The sequence below is a fragment of the Megalobrama amblycephala genome, linkage group LG2, assembly GCF_018812025.1.
Source record: "Megalobrama amblycephala isolate DHTTF-2021 linkage group LG2, ASM1881202v1, whole genome shotgun sequence".
Lineage (NCBI taxonomy): Eukaryota > Metazoa > Chordata > Actinopteri > Cypriniformes > Xenocyprididae > Megalobrama > Megalobrama amblycephala.
Genome location: NC_063045.1, coordinates 47687051 through 47706326, shown reverse-complemented (window position 1 = coordinate 47706326; position 19276 = coordinate 47687051). Strand labels below are relative to the sequence as shown.

At 37.5% G+C, this 19276-nt stretch overlaps 1 protein-coding gene across 15 annotated transcripts in view; it reads right to left on the bottom strand.

The window, feature by feature from the left end:
- The window catches only part of fryb (furry homolog b (Drosophila)), a 68776-nt gene that overhangs the window by 39798 nt on the left and 9702 nt on the right, over positions 1–19276 (bottom strand). For 10 of the 15 annotated variants that reach the window (XM_048181533.1, XM_048181537.1, XM_048181527.1 and 7 more), the window contains 6 exons: positions 5514–5704; positions 3201–3254; positions 2052–2191; positions 731–821; positions 359–438; positions 80–160 (listed from right to left, as the gene is read on the bottom strand). In XM_048181533.1, the coding sequence (XP_048037490.1) occupies positions 80–160; positions 359–438; positions 731–821; positions 2052–2191; positions 3201–3254; positions 5514–5704 (637 nt within the window). Of the gene's footprint in view, positions 1–79; positions 161–358; positions 439–730; positions 822–2051; positions 2192–3200; positions 3255–5513; positions 5705–5994; positions 6168–7235; positions 7591–10260; positions 10457–19276 lie in introns of those variants that run through there. The other 5 variants (XM_048181534.1, XM_048181538.1, XM_048181539.1 and 2 more) reach the window with 4 other exon arrangements.

The window sequence follows — 19276 nt, the reverse complement described above, 5'->3', positions numbered from 1 at the left end:
AAAATCCCACTCCACATATACAGTATAAATATGAACCATTAAATAAGTTCTTGGCTGTTTTTGCTGCTTCATAATTTACCTGGACTGGGCCACGACACCGACAACCTCTGCATACAGATCAGCCACTATGTGCATGTTGGTCGTGTTGGGCCCAAGGTACCTGCAGGACAGAAAAATATCATAATTCTTCCTGTCCTTTGGTAGAATCCAATCACACTTACACTTACAGTGAACACACATGATTTAGTGAAAATCAAAATGATGTAAGATGCGATTTAGGCTGATTTACTAATGCAAACACATGCATGAAAATAATGGCTTATGGTGGATGGAGGAAATAATTTCAATGGATCATTACCCCTCTTTGTACTTGAAATGTTTGAATGCCAGGTTAATGACTTCCTGAATGAGGCCATCCAGAAGAGGATGGAGAGGGATCTACAAACAGAAAAGAGACTGGATAAGTAAGAGGAATATAAATTAAATAAAAGAAAAAAATAAAAGAAAAATTATTTATCTATTAGTTATATAGCTATATAAGGAAAATTAAATACAAACATTTAAAGGATTAAAACAAATTTAATTAGTATCAATTATAAATATAAATGGTCAAATGGTTAAATTATGACAATACAAATTCCAACCTGAAAAAAAAAAAAAAAATATAAATATTTATTGAAATTTATTTCAGTGCAGGTTTCAGTTTACTTGTCATTCAATCATAACCTACCTGTTTTAAAACCTCAATAAGCACAAGTGAGAACATGAAATCTATTGCCAAGTCTCTCCTTTCCATCAGATAATCTTTCTGCTGTTCATCACTGAAAGAGAGATGGAATGAGAAGAAATTGAGTAAATTGCATTTTGATTTAACAACCACTGCTTGCTTAAGTCAATAATATAAGCATGCTTCTGAGTTCTGTGCAATGAGAGCTTCTGAAATCCTCTATGGTCTGTTTTTGATTCTGAAGCACTGATTCATTCAAACCTAACTGCCAATAGCCTTATTTGATTAAGTTCCATGGACATGAGATCCCATATCCCTGCTGAGGAATTCCTGCCTTGCATTTACCACTAATTTGTGGCAAAGAATTTAAGCAAAGAAAATGCGACTCATTTCTAAAATACACTGATATTATAACACTATTATAAAAGTAGGCTTGCATAAAACAGCCGATCATCACAGCTCTTTAGCTATTACTGAGCTGCTGCACAGTGCACTGCAGTAGAGATTGTATTTCATCAGATGAAAGCAAGGCTTCCTGATGACAGCCATCAATTACAAGCTCCCTTCCACACTAGATCACACATGCATAAACACACAAATATACACTTGCACAGAACACCATAAACACGCTTATGCAACAGACATTAAATCAGATTATATTGAGACCTGTGGAAATGAGACGAGCAAATACTTGACCTTCTGTGCTCTAGTTTTATCTAAAGTTTGCACTACAGACAAGGTAGAAACTGACTACACTTTTTGCCTGACGACAATGGCAATTAAGTAGGGACGCACAAAAATTCTGGACCGAAACCGAAATTCAGGATGCACTCAGAATGACCGAAAAACCGAAATTAAATAACAAATTATCGAAATAACAAAAATCATATAGCTAGAACTGAGTTGTAAACATTTAAATTGCACATAGTTTTTATGTCAACTTTTTAGTAATAAAATTGTTTCTACTCCAGTTTGTTGGTGAAATATAAACATTTAAACGACAATAAACTGCAATAACTTGTTTTCATGACATACATTAAATAATGAAGACATCACTAACAGATTAAGTAAAAATATAAGGAATATGTAAAACAGTGAACACAGTCAAAACGTGCCATTGGAGAAGCGCTAATTAAACGTTTATTTCGGTCACTGATTTCGGCCCTCCAAATAGCTGTTTCAAAAGTTAGTTATCAATACGCTATATGCGAGTCTTATTTTGTCTGAGGAGAGTTCACACACTCCTAATGGCATTCCAGTTAATATTTTCTAGTTTAAAAATTGTTTAGAAATGTAACTTTAAATGTGGGCAAAGGGAACTCACTTTTTGGACTTTGTGTTTGCACGTGGCCGGTACTCATGGGACTCATCTTCCAAACCGTTCTGTCTCTTATACCAGTCAAACAGTGTCCGCAGGATGGAGGGAAGACAATATTCAGCAAGAGAGCTCATAGTGCTGATCAGCTGTGGAGAAACAGGAAGTAATTTCAGAAAATTGTTCTGTTTTGTCACAGCACTAATTGTACAGCTCAAAATGCAATGTGATTTAACTGAGGCTACACATGGAATGGAATATTAGCGTGCTGTGTACTGTATAGTTTAAACTGTACACCACCTATTTTATAAAAATAGCATGTGAAACAGTATGCAGTTTCCATCAATTATCAACAGGAGTAATTTATGCAGGCTGGAAATTTGCATGCTGTGCACATTGCGTAATTAAAAAAAAGTGGGTAGTATGGTGTGCTGAACATAGCCTGAATGTGTCAAATGAAAGAACCTGCACTGCAAGATGCATGTAATTATGCAATAACACAGTCCATTAATGACACAATTATGACATGGTCCCAAAACATGCCTGTTCTTCTCCTACATACTCAAAAGTATGTAATTTTTCTTCACAAAAAGTGTACAAACTTTTAGGGCATAGTATAAGTAGGCAAACTGAGATGCAGCTTAAGTGAAATGTTACTATGGCTGGAATTTGAGTAATCAGAAAACAGCCAGAATTAAGATCTAGGGAGCTGATGTGGTCATACAGGCTGGGCTAAACCAAATAAAGGAAAGGAGGGGTGTCTGGGCAGAGCTGGCTTGGTATTCCCCCCAACTACTGTGAGACGTTCAAGAACACACGCACATTCAGGCTGCTTAAGAATTCAATACAGAAGGGTAAAGTCAGGACAGCACAGCACCAGCTACAGGAATGCTATTCTTAGAGTCTGACTGATGATGACTAAAAATTAGTCTACCAATAGAGAAGGACAGAAAAAGTTGGATAGTATGAGAGCAGATCATTCATTCTTTTTCATTCTTTTTCAACATTACTTTATCATTTCTGGGGCTATCAACTGATTGTGGAAAGAAAAAACAAAACCATGTCTCAAAGCCATAATTGTTTCACTGTCAGCATGTATCAGGTAGGATAAAAGTCTTAAATGTCAGGAAGGATGTGGAAAATGTCATTTAATCTCACCTGATCAAATTGCGGGTCTTCTCCTCTTTGTAGAGATTTGGTGAGGGGCTTTTCCTGCAGAACATCAAAAGGAACTTAAGAGGCATAGATCATTGGCTGCAGATTCCCAGCTGGAAAACAATCTTTCTTTTGTAATGCGTGAACTTGAAAAGTCCAGATAAAACATATAACCAAAGCCTAGGGGTGGGTTATATCACCAAAATCTTATATCGCGATATGAGTAATTTTATTTCACGGTAACGAATATATATCCTGATATGGTTATTTTTGCTTTAAATATGGTTTTTATGATATCAACATTTTTGATACTATTAAAATTTCATAATTCTTGTCACCAATTTCAATAGCACAAAAATGAACTAATACTAGCCTAAGTAAAAAAAAACTCTTAAGCTTACAGAAGACAAGTAAACAGTCAGTGATAAAATAATAACAAAGAAACTAATTACAAGCAATAGGACAACAAACTACAATAGAACAAAGACATAAATTAAATAGACCTACTTGAAAATCTTCAAGCACTATAAATACTACATAAATTCTGTAAAGTAATCAAATGTATGAAAAACACTGCATAGTCTTCACTGTGTTACAAAAAGTTACAAAAGTGATTCAGTCAAAAGCAGTGAGAGATGTTCTCTTTTTTGTTGTTTGATTAACTTGATTAATGCCATCACTTTAAGATCGAGAGAGCATTTTCTCTCTCAACTGTTAACGTTCACTTAAGACATAAATGACTGTGTTTATGAGGATACTTGCAAAGACGGGTATTTTAACACGCAAGTATGTGTATTTAATCATTCAAGCCCAATTACACAGCAAAAACTCAGTTCTGTTTCAGTTTTTGAGCAGCGGCTTTATGTGCGCGTGTCTCTCAGAAAGTCTCTCAGCGCGTGCATATAGCGATATTTATATTTCGCAGCTTATTGCGCTTCGATGGTTTAAAATCATTGTTTTCAAACCACAATGCTTAAAAAAACATGTAAACGATAAGCTTTTGTAACCATGCAGCACAGCAACACCATGTGAGTGTAACTGCGAAACCTGTTGACATGTTAAATATTTTGGCTAATTTTGATCAGGTGTTCAGCAGCCAATAAAAATGTAGTACTTTCAGCTTTGTTGAACACATTATTAAAATTTTTGCATTAAAATCAGTGTAGGAAATACAAAAAATCTTGTCTTGCTGTGAGCATTATCAGTGGCTTCAACAATCAGTGAAGACTCTGATGCTAAAACAACTGTAATCCTCTGAAACTGAACTCTAAACAGGACTAAACTTAATCTGAAGATGTCAAAGCTTTAATGTGGATAGAGCACAAGCATGGGAAAGTGGGCCAAAGAGCCAAGAGAACAACTTAACTGGGGCTGGGTCTGGAGGTCAAATCAAGTGATTAACCTTATAACACGCAGACACACCCGTGGACACACTCACACGCTTTCAGACTGACGAAGATATACAGGGTCACATGAAAGGGCAAAGAAGAGCAGGGATTCTACAAACAGGTTGATGTCTAGGTCATGGCTTGTGTTCTGCTTCTAAAGTTACTGATTTCTAGCATAATTGAAATTTGAGTTTTCTAGATGTTAATCGGATGCAAAGTTACTGCTGTGATCAATAAATTGAGAACTGTACATTGCTGGAGGTTGACTGGAAAATGCACTTTCTGATAAAACTCAGCATCTCAACCGTGATGACAAACTCATGAATACGGAATTAATTCACTTAATGCACACACTGTTTGGCATGGTATGCATTCAGAGATGGGTGTGCTGAAAGCTTTGACTGCTTTTCATACAGAGTAGACGAACCCCATTCCTGTCCACTTAAACCCACACTCCAGCATAATGGAATTACAATGATACAGAGAGACCAGGCAACCTGAGCCACTGCAGCAAAAACAGACACAGTATCTTACGGCTATTAGTGCAGTTTGAAGATATATTGTGAAGTATTAACGTTCGATTCCTGCCAGCTAAAGCAATTACAAATGAAACCCACAGCAGAGTCATTAATAACTTGTGTGCCAGCCAGGGCTGTTAGATATCTCTCTTGCTCTGTCTAACTGATTTAGACAGCATACTGTACACTTCCTGTTTTTCCAGACTACTCAACATACCAGAGAATCAGCAAAAAACAAGGCGTAAAAAACCTCAAACCCAACTGTGACTTGTGGCAACTGCTTGTAATATGGGCTGGATGTTATTTACTTGCATTTGAGGTCTTGTGCCTTAGATGATCTGCATGTCATCATAAACTTTGTCTTGTTTTGAAAAATGTCTGACAAATATTTAAAAAAATAGGTCTCTTACCAGTGGTTCTGCCATGATGATGCGTATTTTGCGTTCAGACAGGGTGGTGAAGTTGGCGAACAAACTTTTGAGGACATACTCGCCCGGTTTGCTCTCGGGGTCCACGGTAACCGGCATGGTGGCAACAGGACCTTTCCTCTCACCCGGAGCGCTGCTCACTTGGGGGAGGGGGCGCTTTCCTACGGGGGATGCTGGGAAAGGACAAAAAATACAAGATTAGTTTATCTTATTAGCAGTTCAATTGTTGTGCTAATTGTATGACTTGATGGGCAGTGCACAAGTTCTGACATGTGTAATACTGGTGACCTGAGTTTGAATCCAGCTTGGGTCACTTTCTAATCCCACACAGAGGCAAAAATGTCTGAACAATCAAATGCTTTGAGATGGAATTGTTTTGTCAGATTAGCACATTTAAAAACATGACAAAAAATTGAAAGTGGTGCTGTCAATGTTAGGGTCTGAGTCTATGCCTTGAAAGTACCATCTCACAGTCGGCCAGGGCTAGAGCAGCTGGTGTTTTCATTTTTGGCAAGACCATGTCATCGCTCCCAAAAGAGGGAGGAGGTCAGCCGGCTGGCCGGGGCCGGGGGAGCCCACGTCATGTGGCTGCAGGGGCTTCGAGCATGTGCTCCTCTTAGAATAGACCCCTGCAACCTCAAAAGTCACAAGCAGAAAAACGAATGGAAAAATGTAATCTTCCCAACAGCAATATGAGCAGTTTAAAGAGACGTGCAGTCACTTAAAGCAAGGCAATTGCCTTAAAATGATGATTGCCTAAGCACTTTTATCAACAGTTAGAGATTAAGGCTGTTAAAAGACTGTTAAAGGGGTCTCTCATGAACATGCTTTTGCTCATTTAAAACTAAAGCAATTCATGTCACAACACTGATGCACTGCTGCTGCAATAACAACAAACAAGCAGCATCAAAGTAGAGACACAATCCAAATAACACTTTTTTAATTTTAAATGTCATCTAGATTTTTCAGTTTTCGAAGAATAAGTGAATGATGTACATGCAAAACTTGTTGCACAACAACACAATACAATATTACAGTGTTGTAAATGTTTGCTACTGTATGTGGTTGTGGTCTCTATGATATGCTGGTTTTTAGATATAGTATAGAAAATGCTTCTGTATGTCAGGTAATGCACTGTATGTCAGGCTGATGTTTTGCGAACTAAATTTCCCCTCGTAGACCTCAGTACCTGAATAGTTTAAACTTCACACCATGTTAATGGGAGTTCATGACCTGACACCAGGGTTTCACTGCTCAGGTCAACAAGTGAACATTGGCAGAATGACAGTTACTTCAGTGTGCTAAATGACATAGATACAAACTATCTAGATGGAAACCTGAATATTTAGCGACTGTTGAATCATCAAACAATACTAAAACAGAAGTCAATTGCAAATTTATTCATGTTCGATTTAAAATTGCTACATATGGTTGACTTGACAGTCATCTGCAGATAACATTAACGTCAACGTTATTTATGGGCAGACAGCGGACATCAGTTGACACCTCCGAAGTTGCTGTCGAGCCTGAGCAGTTTAAACTGAAGGAGAGGAGTTGCTGAAAAGGAATTGTGAAATATTTCGTTCACTTCTTGAGCCTTGAACACACTACCAGGAATCCACAGAATGCAACCTCCTTACAGCAAGCGTAGAGAACAAGAACAACACCCACACACCCGCAGACCTTTCACTCAGTGGCACCTACCAAGGCCCTTGATGAAGCTGATGACGCTGGCCCGACTCCACCGTACGGGAGAAAGCTCCATGGTGCGGCCACGTCAGTTCCAGTAATCCGACACAAAACTAGCCCTTTACCACCACCAGAGCTCCATACTTCCCATCTGTCTTCCCGTCCTGTCTTTGTGGACCTGCACCATGCTGGCAGCCCTATCAAACAGCCATGAACTTGGGATAGCTGGGATTTGCTCTTGGAGTTATGGGAGTTGGAGAACGCAAGTTCAAGGAACACACCCTTCCTGTGTCTAGCTCCTCATAGACTTTTGACAGAAGCAAGCCCTAACTGAGGAGAAGGTCAAGCTGGAATTCTAGCAAAGCCAAGAGAGAGAGTTTGAGAGAGAGAAATAGAGAGAGGGTAGGAGGGACTATATGGTGCTATATTTAACCTCAGCACTGACACACACTATTCTAACATATTCATTCCTTTTTACTGTGAGCACAAATGAATGATTATGATTCAAAACATGCATACATACAAGATTTAAAAATTATAAAAAGCATTATATTCTAAAAAAGCATTAGAATGCCTTCTATGATATCATAATGGTGCTACGATGGCATCATAAAACCCATTATGACATCATAATGACATTTATGATGGTATCACTGGGTTTCCCTGAAATTCATTGTGACACATTGCAGTGAAATCCAATCATTTTATCACAGTATTTCCAGTGAAATCCAGTGATGATATCCTAATGCTATTTATGACATCACTAGATTTCACTGTAATGCAGCAAATGTCATCATAATGCAATGATGACATCATCACTGGATTTCACTGCAATGAATTCCGGTTATGATGTCAGAATTGCACTGTGATGTCATTCACTGCATTACAGTGAAATCCATTGATGATGTCATAAATTGCAAATAATATTGTTCACTGGATTCCACTGCATTATGATGGCATTCACAGCATTCCAGTAAAATTCAGTGAAATCTAGTGATGATGCTTCAATGGGCATTATGATAACATATAACTTCCAATGAAAACATCATAATGTCCATTATAACAGCATCATTGGGTGGATATTATGTCATCACAAAAAACATACAGTGGAACTATCTTAATTTGAGTCACAAAGACTGACTTATGAACTGTCTCTTTCTGTCCAAAAGACCCAAAAAAGCATTATAAAAAAAATATTATTTATGAATGTTTTTTTTGTTTGTTTTTTTTTTCAAATGAGGACATTCCCAGATGTCACCAAAGGGGCCAAATTTAGCTAAGGAAACACAGTTGTCCCTAAACTACAGCAAAGTAGGCCTACATATATACACATAATAATTGTGAATCAGTGCAAGGCAAGCCCAGACACACCATCATCTGTATAATGACTACCATACGGTCCGAACAATTGCTCGGAAATACAGTACGATGCATTAATCGCACTTACTCTTGATAATGAGCAGTTTTAAGTGCGCATTAAAAAGAAAGCAGCACTTTATTTATCAATATAATCATAAAGCCTCACTTCTCCATTCATCTGTTTTTCTTTATCTAGCCTTGATTATTTGTTGCTCCATCTCAGTTTGTACACAAGCTAATTCACAGCAGGTTGACCCTATATAAACAAGGATTGATCTGACAGAAAAGACAGGGCATCTGGAAAGAGTAACAAGTGATAGGGAATGAAAGTGATGGTTTAAGGAGAAAGAGGGCATGCAGAAAAAGAGATCAGGGAAAGGGATTTGAGTGGATTTGCTTGAGTGAGTTAGCAGACTGTTATCTGGCCACCTGTTCTACTTCACACAGAGATTGAGCAGCATGTCTAAAACACATGGGAACAAATTAACAGCCACTGTACAGCAACACTGTTCCTTTGTACAAGAAAAATGCATCTTTATCACCTTTAGCTGATAGTTCTACCACTGCTGACAATGCAAGTTAGAGATCCCTCAAACACACACAAACACACTCGCAGCACAGAACAGTGTGTATTTGAAGGTGTCATTTGTGAGGTTGAGACCTGGCCTACACAGTTTAAACTTTCAATTCAATTCAATTCACATTTATTTGTATAGCGCTTTCCACAATACATACAGTTTCTTAACGAGCTAACATTTCCTACCCCAATGACATGAATCATTTCGCACCAGACTTATCACACAGTGCCTTTGATGTCAAATTCTATTCACTTCCTGATTTGATTTGACATTCAAATTGAAATATCTGTCCTATTTTGTTAATGTTTAATAATCAGTGAAATAAACAGATTAATCAATGATCAAAATAGTTGTTAAATGACGCTGTAGATCCATTTAATCTAAACTACTAACTAGTATATGGAATTATTCGGGTACGTTGCGTTCCTCCTTTTCTCGCCCATATACAACAACAACACTTATACAAATCACACCCCATATTCCACTCAGCACTTGTATAAGATCAGTGATGTAAATCTGTCTTACATCATCAGAGATATATGATGTCACTGTCACCATCATCGTCTTTATGTACATCATTCGAGGCAGAGAATAACCTTGAAATTGTGCACTCTCACACACAGTGATGTTTGCACACTGAGAGACAGTGACATGCTCAAACACTGCACGTGATGAAAAACAACAGCACAAATCCTCCTGATCACGTCACGAGCCCCTTTGGTCTGCAGTCATTACATAACGCAACCTCTCCAGCCAAACACTAATGAACCGGACACACGCACATATATTTAACATCATCAAGTAACATCCTCTACATGCGTATATATTGGATAACTAAAGTCAATAATCTCATTCAAAAGCAGGATGTAAACATCCCAGAGAGAACTGAACAATTTAAGACTCCTGATAAAGTTGATATGAAATGGATGGGGTTTAGATTTCATCACTAGCACACTAAGGCATATAAAACTTGAGGAAAAGATCCAAAAAAGCTCTTCAGCAGAACATAAACAACTGTGTCCTACAGAAGGGTCAACACACAAATGCAGCTGCATCTCACATGGATGCAGAACATTGCGTGTGTGTGCTGAGTTTGTACTCACTGCTGCCCCAGGATTTCAGCAAAGACTTGATGCTGATCTCAAAAAAGCCTGAGTCCTGCTGGCTGGCCATAGCTGGGTAGCAGGTCTCGGTCGCCGTAGCGACACGGAGATGAGAGTCCAGGCAGAGAGATGAAGAGAGAGAGAGAAAGGCCGCTTTACAGCTCCATACGCTGCAGCACTGCCTTTCCCTACGTGTCCTGTGTCAGCTCTGAGCACCAACTGTTCTCTCTCCTCTACATCTCTTTCCTGCCCCCTCCCTCCCTTAAACTCTCTCATCAGCCGCTCTCACTCTCTCTCGCTCTGCATTAAGAGGATTGGCTCCCAGAGAGAGAATGAAATAGAGAGAGAGAGAGAGAGTGCTGCTGTTTGTGTTGTCCAGCCTCCCTTAAAGGACATTAAGAAAAGGGGAGGGGTGAGGGGTTTGTTTGTTTGTTTACCGCAGTATTCCCTGAGCAGATCGGTACGACCGTACCTCAATGTTCTTGTTTGCCATCCTGACAATTTGCTAAAATGTAAATTTGGTCTCTGTAGGATGACACTGCAGAGATTGCAAGTTGATTCGCTGATGCTTTCATTCTGAATGTCTTTCAGCAAATCAGCTTGCAATGTATCTGGCTGCCATAAAAACGACACACATTTGCTGATGCTCCATATTGTATACAGTATTTTAAAGGCACAATATGTCATTTTTGGCTCTAGAGGTCGCTTATTCAAAACAAAGGCATAGCTTTATGATGCCTTGATTTCGTGGAATCATGGGAGGTTTTGTCTTCAGATCTACAGTCTGTGGAAAAGAATCCGATGAGTCTTGGGGAGAAATCATATTCATGGATAAGCTAATGTATTAAAGATTTATTAACATTACTGTAGCATGAAGCAGGCTGTGGCTGGACAAGGCCGCAGGATCGATTGATAATGAGAGACGAGCACAACATGGCTCGAGAGCAGTGGAGCTTTTATTATGTAGCAGACGAGCGCTTCCGCTTCTTCCGGTCATGTGTATGTGGGGTAAGCAGCGCTGTTTTAACATATTAGATACATTTGTGTGTTGAAAGATGTTATAATGCTACTCTGTGAATTCACTCAGGGGCTACTATGAGACACTGCATACTGCAGTAAGCTAGATCGATATTAGGCATGATAAAACATGGTACTCGCAATCAAGAAATCTATAAATGTATCCAAACAGTTGCTCACCTGTCTAATAAAACACATCATATATTAAAGCGACTTTGGTGTTTCCATGGTTTCTACGGAATTCGAAGGTAACGCGGGTATGATGTCATTGATAGGCAACGCACAGACACGGTGCGTGTCCTGGTTAAAATTTCTCTGGATTTAAACATTCTTAGAAATATTTGGGATAATGTAAGTACTAGGGGTGTGACGAGACAGGTATCTCACGAGACGAGACGAGACGAGACGAGACAAGATTTTTACACACTATTTTTAAGAAATCCTCAATGGCGAAATACATGACTAGAAAAAATATTCTGCAGGTGTATTTGAAATGTTTTAACTAATCATCTTGTAATGAATGTAATTTCAGTTCTACTTTCTGAGTATGAATTATCACATGCAGTAAAAGACAACAACACTCAAGTACTGTAAAAGGTTTTGCCACAAACTCAACTGACTGACTTCTCTTCTGTATGATTTCAGTCTCTTCAGATCTTACTGTACATGATTTATGAGCTTCTACAACTTTTGACCTCCTAACTGAGCTCTTTTCCACAAACTGATCATAGAAATAAAAACAGTATATATAAAAATGGTAACACTTTACAATAAGGTCTCATTTATTAACATTAATTAACCAACATCAACTAACAATTTTTTATTAATAACTAACAGTATTTATTAATGTTTGTTTATGTTAGTTAATAAAAATAGTCATTCATTGTTAGTTCATGATAGTTCATTAACTAATGTTAAAAAATGAAACCTTATTGTTTGTGCTTAATAAGATTAAGAGAAAACTGTTATTCGTTTTTATGGTAACACTTTACAATAAGTGCAACCATAATCGCACTCGCAATATTCAAAGTGCAAATAAGACCAAATTTTTCTTTGATACGAGATGGTTACAATTACACTGCCCAGCCTAAAATAGCTTTCATATTGAGAGATATTTGCATTCCTCAGGGAGCCGCTTTCAAAATGCGGGGTATTGAAATCGCGTTTGAATGCGCGATCGCGTTTACTTTCACTTTCACGATCGCGCGTAACTCTGTGATTATGGAGCGGAGGTGACCGTTATCCAACTGAATTAAAGGTGCTAAAGAGGATGTTTTGTTTTATACATTTTTGCAATATTACTTGAAACTGTCTTTACTAACTGATAAAAGACTATTTATTAGGTGCACTGAAAGGAATAATATTAATATACATCATCTGTGCACGAGGTAGGGCCTTAAAAACATCAGACAATCGTTTACGCGATCATCACGTAAACGATTGGCCCTCTGGCTTGTCAATCACTGCCATGACGTTCCTTGTGAGAGACGAGCGCGGCTGCGCGCTCCAGTAACTTTCCACACTCCACAGGCGCCGCATGCAATGTTTTTGTCAGGAGACAGGAATAACAACTGCAGATTATGAGTTACCTGCGGTGAGTCCGACATAATGAATCCACTAACACAACACAGCGAATGCCGGTGGTAAACAAACACTCGTGTTCCAATACTCGTGCACGAGTTTTGGGAGGCGTTCCCTTGAAATGAGCTGTGAAGGAGGGGGGTTGTTCTTACGCATGCGCTCATTTCAAAAACAGTCTTTGGTTTCTCAGTCGACGAAAAGATCCTCTTTAGCACCTTTAAATGTTTTTTATTTAAATACAAAGCCAAACGACAGTGGAGGCGTAATGTAAACGTAGTGGTGGCATTTTCTTTCCAAATCATCCTATCACTCTGTCATGGCAATATCACAAGACTACTTTTCGCCTCGACGAGAAATCTCGTCACATTTTAGTCTCGTGACACGAGATCTCGTCACACCCCTAGTAAGTACACAAGTCAACAAAATATATAACACTATTCTAGTGGTTTTTGGATATTTTAATCCAAAAATCTTACATATTGTGCCATTGATATTTTTATATTAAAAATTTATATTTATTTAATAATACTGTTTAATATTTTATTTTAGCATTAGTATATTAATATTAATGACTTTAATATTATACGCACAGTTACATTTTATAGCAGGTGGTGGAGGTGGAGGGCAACAGCCTGTCACTCATGGATCATGTGATCCTGTGTGTTCACTGTGCATGAGTAGATGACAAGTGAGTGTTTGGGAATGGGATTACATCGTCACACCATCTGCTGGCTGACAGCAGCACTGCAGCAATACACTGGAAGTTCATTCAAGACACATTGAAACTGAAAGTATTGTGCAGCTTTCTAAAGCAAAAATGTGGTTGAATACTGCACTGCTGAACATTTAATTTAACTCATGCGGAAGGCGCAACAGTTCACATTATGACATCATTGTCTTCTGTGTCTGTTAGGCTTTTTTAAATTCCCATGATAGTGATGTCACCACTGGGCAATGCCCCAGAAGGACAAAAGGCCACTGAAAGCTATGCTTCAAAATAATAAACAAATCAAAACCATTCCACATTATACACCTCAATCAAATTAAAACACACCTTTTGCTTTTCACATTTAAAAAAGAAAAGAGAGACAAAGAAGCGAGGGAGGGGACTAGAGCTGTATTTGAACCTGGAGGGCTGGTCTGATCATTTTGTATCATGTAAATGTATGGCCAGAGATTCCTAGACTATGGCGTCATGTACAAATCTACATGTGTAGCTGTACTTACAAGACTGTAGAGAAAAGAATTTGTATAAGTAAAAGTATTCATTTCTTTTTTTTTAAAAATACCCCCACACATTTGGACAGTAGCATATGATTAGTAGAATTCAACAAAAGCATCTTATTTACAAAACACTCTGAGAACGGAACAAGCAAAGCACTGTGTTGCGTTAATGGTTGATACACATCAGTAAAGGAATGTGATGCTAATATCACAGATGTTCACTCACGGCAGACAAAACATAAGAGCTGTGGAAGAATGACAGTAAATAGTTTCCATGTGAAAGCAGTTGCATTTAATTTTTGTTAACAGCAGTTGGGGAGTTACCAAACATGTTCTCCTCAATGCTCTTTATCTTTCCAGAAATTCTTGTTGTTTTTCTTTTTTGTTCTTTTGCCCTGCTTATATCACTAACCCTAAATATGAGCAACTGTAATAGTTATGCTTACCTTAGCAAACATACAGTACGTTTACACCAAATGAACAATTTTGCCTCTGGAAGGAGTGGTGTGTTGTATATGACAACTTGACTGACAGAGCATGTAATTACTGCAGTATATCATAGCTCTCAGCAAAAGGTTTGGAGGAAGATCATTCACATTCTGTCACATCCAAATAAATGTGAAATCGCTTTAAATTGCTTATAAAATTGATATTTTATTTTAATGTTACTCATTGCATATGGCAGCTGCAGCTTGCTTAATATGCAGAGAGCCATAAAAACGTCCTATTTATGACAAAGCTCCGGTAAACACTGCCAGTATTTATAAACAGTGAAGTGGTGAAATAAATCAGCGCAAAACGAATTGTGTTTGCGCTGAAAAAGTTTGGAAATGTGCTGTTTGCGGTGGCTTGAATTGAGGAGTGTCTGGGTCTCTTGAGGGTTTTACTGCTACTGTGGAGTCTTCCCAGCTGACACTGAGCTCTCCCAGCTGCCCCGGGCACATCTCCACAACAGCTGGGGTCACACCCACCACTTCCACCACACAGAAACGCTCTCACGGTTTCATCTGGTGAGCTGCTTCAAAGAAATCACTTAAAAGAACAGCTTACTGTCCAACTGAAAAAAATAAATGATCACAAAATACAAATTTTAAGGTGTTTTCCAGTTAATTTTTTCTGGAATACAATTTAACGATTTGATTGAAGTCATCAATCTCTCACCCTCATGTTGATCCAAATATGTAAAAGTTTCATTCATCTTTGAAACACAAATGAAGATATTTTTAATGAAATCTGAGAGATTTTGTCCCTGTATTGTCAGTCCATGCAACTATGTCGCTTCAAAAAGTTTATAAAGAGAGTAGTTTAGTCCAAATTTTCTGAGGAGACACAATCACTTCATATGATGAATGGATTGCATTTAGGCTTTTATTCAATTCATGTAGATTAGTTTTATGATCTCATTATGAAATTTTTGAGGCATCAAAGTGGTAGTTGCGTGGACTGTCAATGGATAAATGGAAATCTCTCATTTGTGTTGTCGAAGATGAACAAAAGTCTTATGGGTTGGGTTAATTTTAATTTTAATTTTAATTTTTGGGTGAACTAAACCCTTTAAATTGTATTAATCAAAAATGATGTCTAATCAATTCAATTAATAAAACTTTAACAATTTAATAATTTATTAAAATTTTAACAATAGTTCCCAGTAAAATATTTTTCTTTTTATTTTATTTTTTTAAAGTTCTTTTTCTGATTAAATACATATATTATCAAAAACAGTTGTAATCAAATGCATGCATAAAACTTTATCAATGTAATTAATCTTTTAAAATGTAATCAAATGAAATTTGAACAATTCTTTTCATTTTTTGGCAGAGGTATACTGTTTAAATTACAACATGGATGAAAAATTGCAGAACGTGCAGAATTCATATTCACTTTGCAGTTTAATGTTCATATCACAATTTGATTTCTTGTTCAGCTTTTTTTTTTTATTTATTCATCCAAGTTTGGCTAAAATTTGTGATTTTTTTTTTTTTTTTTAATCCATTTTTATGACCACGTTTTTTCATATTGCAGATATTGTAGGGCCCTAACTGAACCCTCTTGACTTCCATTGTATGGACAAAATATGCTGAATTGATTTTTAAACATGATAAAATGGTAAAATATGTATGGTGTATGTTTGTTTTACTGTGTTGCTTGTTTTGACATTCCTAGCAAACTGTCCATGATTTTATTCTCTGCTACGAGAGCTTCACAGCAGTCATGCTCGGATAATCTTTACAAGAAACCCCCAGAATTCCAAGCATTTGGAGCGTCAGGCAGCTTCTGCCAGCTGTTAGACTCTGGCACAGGGATCACTGACTCATAACTACCCAGTGACAGGGATCCTGTTAACATGATACTAGTTCCGTGTCAGTGCTGGCAAGCACACTGGCTTCTAAAACCCATGATCTAATTGGGCTGTTTCCAATAAAAGTCAATGAGGGGTCAAGATGCTAAAATTAAATAAGGAAAACCAAGAGAGACTCCTTCAAATGTTACTTGCGGACATTCTTCAAAACAAATCTTTGATCAACAAGAGGGTGAGTAAATGATTTTTACATTAATTGCGGTACAGGATTTAGGATTCAGAATTCAGGATATTCTAGAAATCGAACTAAAACTCCCTCTTTGTGTTCAGCTGGCTTCTCCTCTGACAAAAGGTCTCTTCAGCCAACCATCAGTGAGGCTTCTGTGAGGGTTCATGGTCTTTCAGGCATCCAACACACCTGTTCAGTACAGCTCTGAAAAACCAATCATGGGAGACACATGTGCCCACTCAGCAGAAACCCCTAATATATACTCCCTTTTTTAGCTTTGGAGAGGAAAGGACAAGATAATTTAGCACCAGATAAAACACAGGACATCATTACCACACTTCACACCACAGATCAAACCTTTGAAACAACTAAATTGTTTATTATTCCCATGTCTTCAAAATCTATCCACTTTCCCTCTAAAGTCTCCCTGCCTCTAAAGTCTCTCTCTTCTCTCAATCTGTTTATTTGTTTTAAATCTTTTTGGTTTCCTTTGTTTTGTTTCAAATCAATGCTGTTTTTTTTTTTACTTTCTGAAAAAAGTACAATGGTTTCTACAAAAATATTAAAGGTGCCCTAGAACCAGTTTTTACAAGATGTGATATAAGTCTATGGTGTCCCCTGAATGTGTCTGTGAAGTTTCAGCTCAAAATACCCCATAGATTTTTTTTAATAAATTTTTTTAACTGCCTATTTTGGGGCATCTTTAACTATGCACCGATTCAGGCTGCGGCTCCTTTAAATCGCGCGCTCCCTGCAAAATCGTGTGCATTTACAAAGTTCACACAGCTAATATAACCCTCAAATGGATCTTTACAAGATGTTCATCATGCATACTGCATGCATGCATCGGATCATGTGAGTATAGTATTTATTTGGATGTTTACATTTGATTCTGAATGAGTTTGATAGTGCTCCGTGGCTAAAGCTAACATTACACACTGTTGGAGAGATTTATAAAGAATGAAGTTGTGTTTATGCATTATACAGACTGCAAGTGTTTAAAAATGAAAATAGCGACGACTCTCTTGTCTCTGTGAATACAGTAAGAAACGATGGTAACTTTAACCACATTTAACAGTACATTAGCAACATGCTAACGAAACATTTAGAAAGACAATTCACAAATATCACTAAAAATATCATGTAATCATGGATCATGTCAGTTATTATTGCTCCATCTGCCATTTTTCACTATTGTTCATGCTTGCTTACTTAGTCTGATGATTCAGCTGTGCACATCCAGACGTTAATACTGGCTGCCCTTGTGTGATGCCTTGAACATGAGCTGGCATATGCAAATTTGGGGTCATACATATTAATGATCCTGACTTTTACGTAACAGTCGGTGTTATGTTGAGATTCGCCTGTTCTTCTGAGGTCTTTTAAACAAATGAGATTTATATAAGAAGGAGGAAGCAATGGAGTTTGAAACTCAAAGTATGTCTTTTCCACTTGTTATTCAACTATGCCAAGCTAAATTTAATTTTTGATTCTAGGGCAACTTTAAGCAGTGCAACTGTTTTCAACATTGATAATAAGAAATGAGCATAAAATCAGCATATAAGAATGATTTCTGAAGAATAATCAAAAGATAATAAAATGGAAAACAGTTACACTGTAACTGTAAAAACATATGTTTCTATGACTTATTTCACAATAATACTGTTTTCAATATTATTTCTGATTAAATAAATGCAGCCTTGCAGAGCATGAAAGTGTTATTTCAAAAACATCAAACTTTTGAACGGTAGTGTGTCACTATTTTTTACTCTGTCTACAACGTCTAAATAAAATATTGCATGTGAACAAAGTCACTTTAACTTTTCTTTTGTTTTCTTTGCCTTTTCCACTATACGTTGTCTTTGTATACGGACCATCCCAGCTGTGGTTCTGGAAGATTTGAGATGCTGGTTTAACTAAGGTCTAATTAAAACCCAAAATGATCTCTTTCCTGATGTTGATGCTATCTCTCATCATTCACATCCACCCTTCCCCTATTCCATCATCACTCACGTAGGCACAGTTGACTCGCCAGATTGACGTCCCAACTGAAGTCCCTTAAGATCATTAACTCTTTCCCCACCAGCATTGTTTAAGAAAAGTTGCCACCCACCGCCAGCATTTTGATCATTTTCAAAAAACTTCCATGGCAGCCAGAATATTTTGTTGTATGAATGTGGGTAAGTTTTATTTAAAAAAAAAAAAAGCAATATTTTGAACAAAAAACAGAGAAAATCATGTGTTTTTTTCACCCAAAGACTACAACGTGCATAATCAATTCTTTTATGGCTTGTTTTTGCTTCTTTTTTTCAAGTGTTTTGATTTGGAGATTCTGTCCCCTTTAAGGCGTTGCGTAATAGCACCCCCTACAGTATAACAGTGAAAATACGGAAAGCCGGAAAATTCCGTCAATGGCGGGGAAGCGCTGTCTCATAAATTATGAAAAATTCCGTCAACGGTGGGGAAATGTTTTCTCATAATTGACAAAAAAAAAATCCATCAATGGTAGGAAAAAAGTTACCTGTGTGGCCATGGTCCTGTCAACTCTTTTTTTGTCTCTAACTACAAATCAAAGTCCACAATGAACATTTCAGGGTGGAGGTAACATTTTATGTCTTCTCAAAACCTGACTCTAATAACGTGAAAAGAAATTAAGTACGATACCA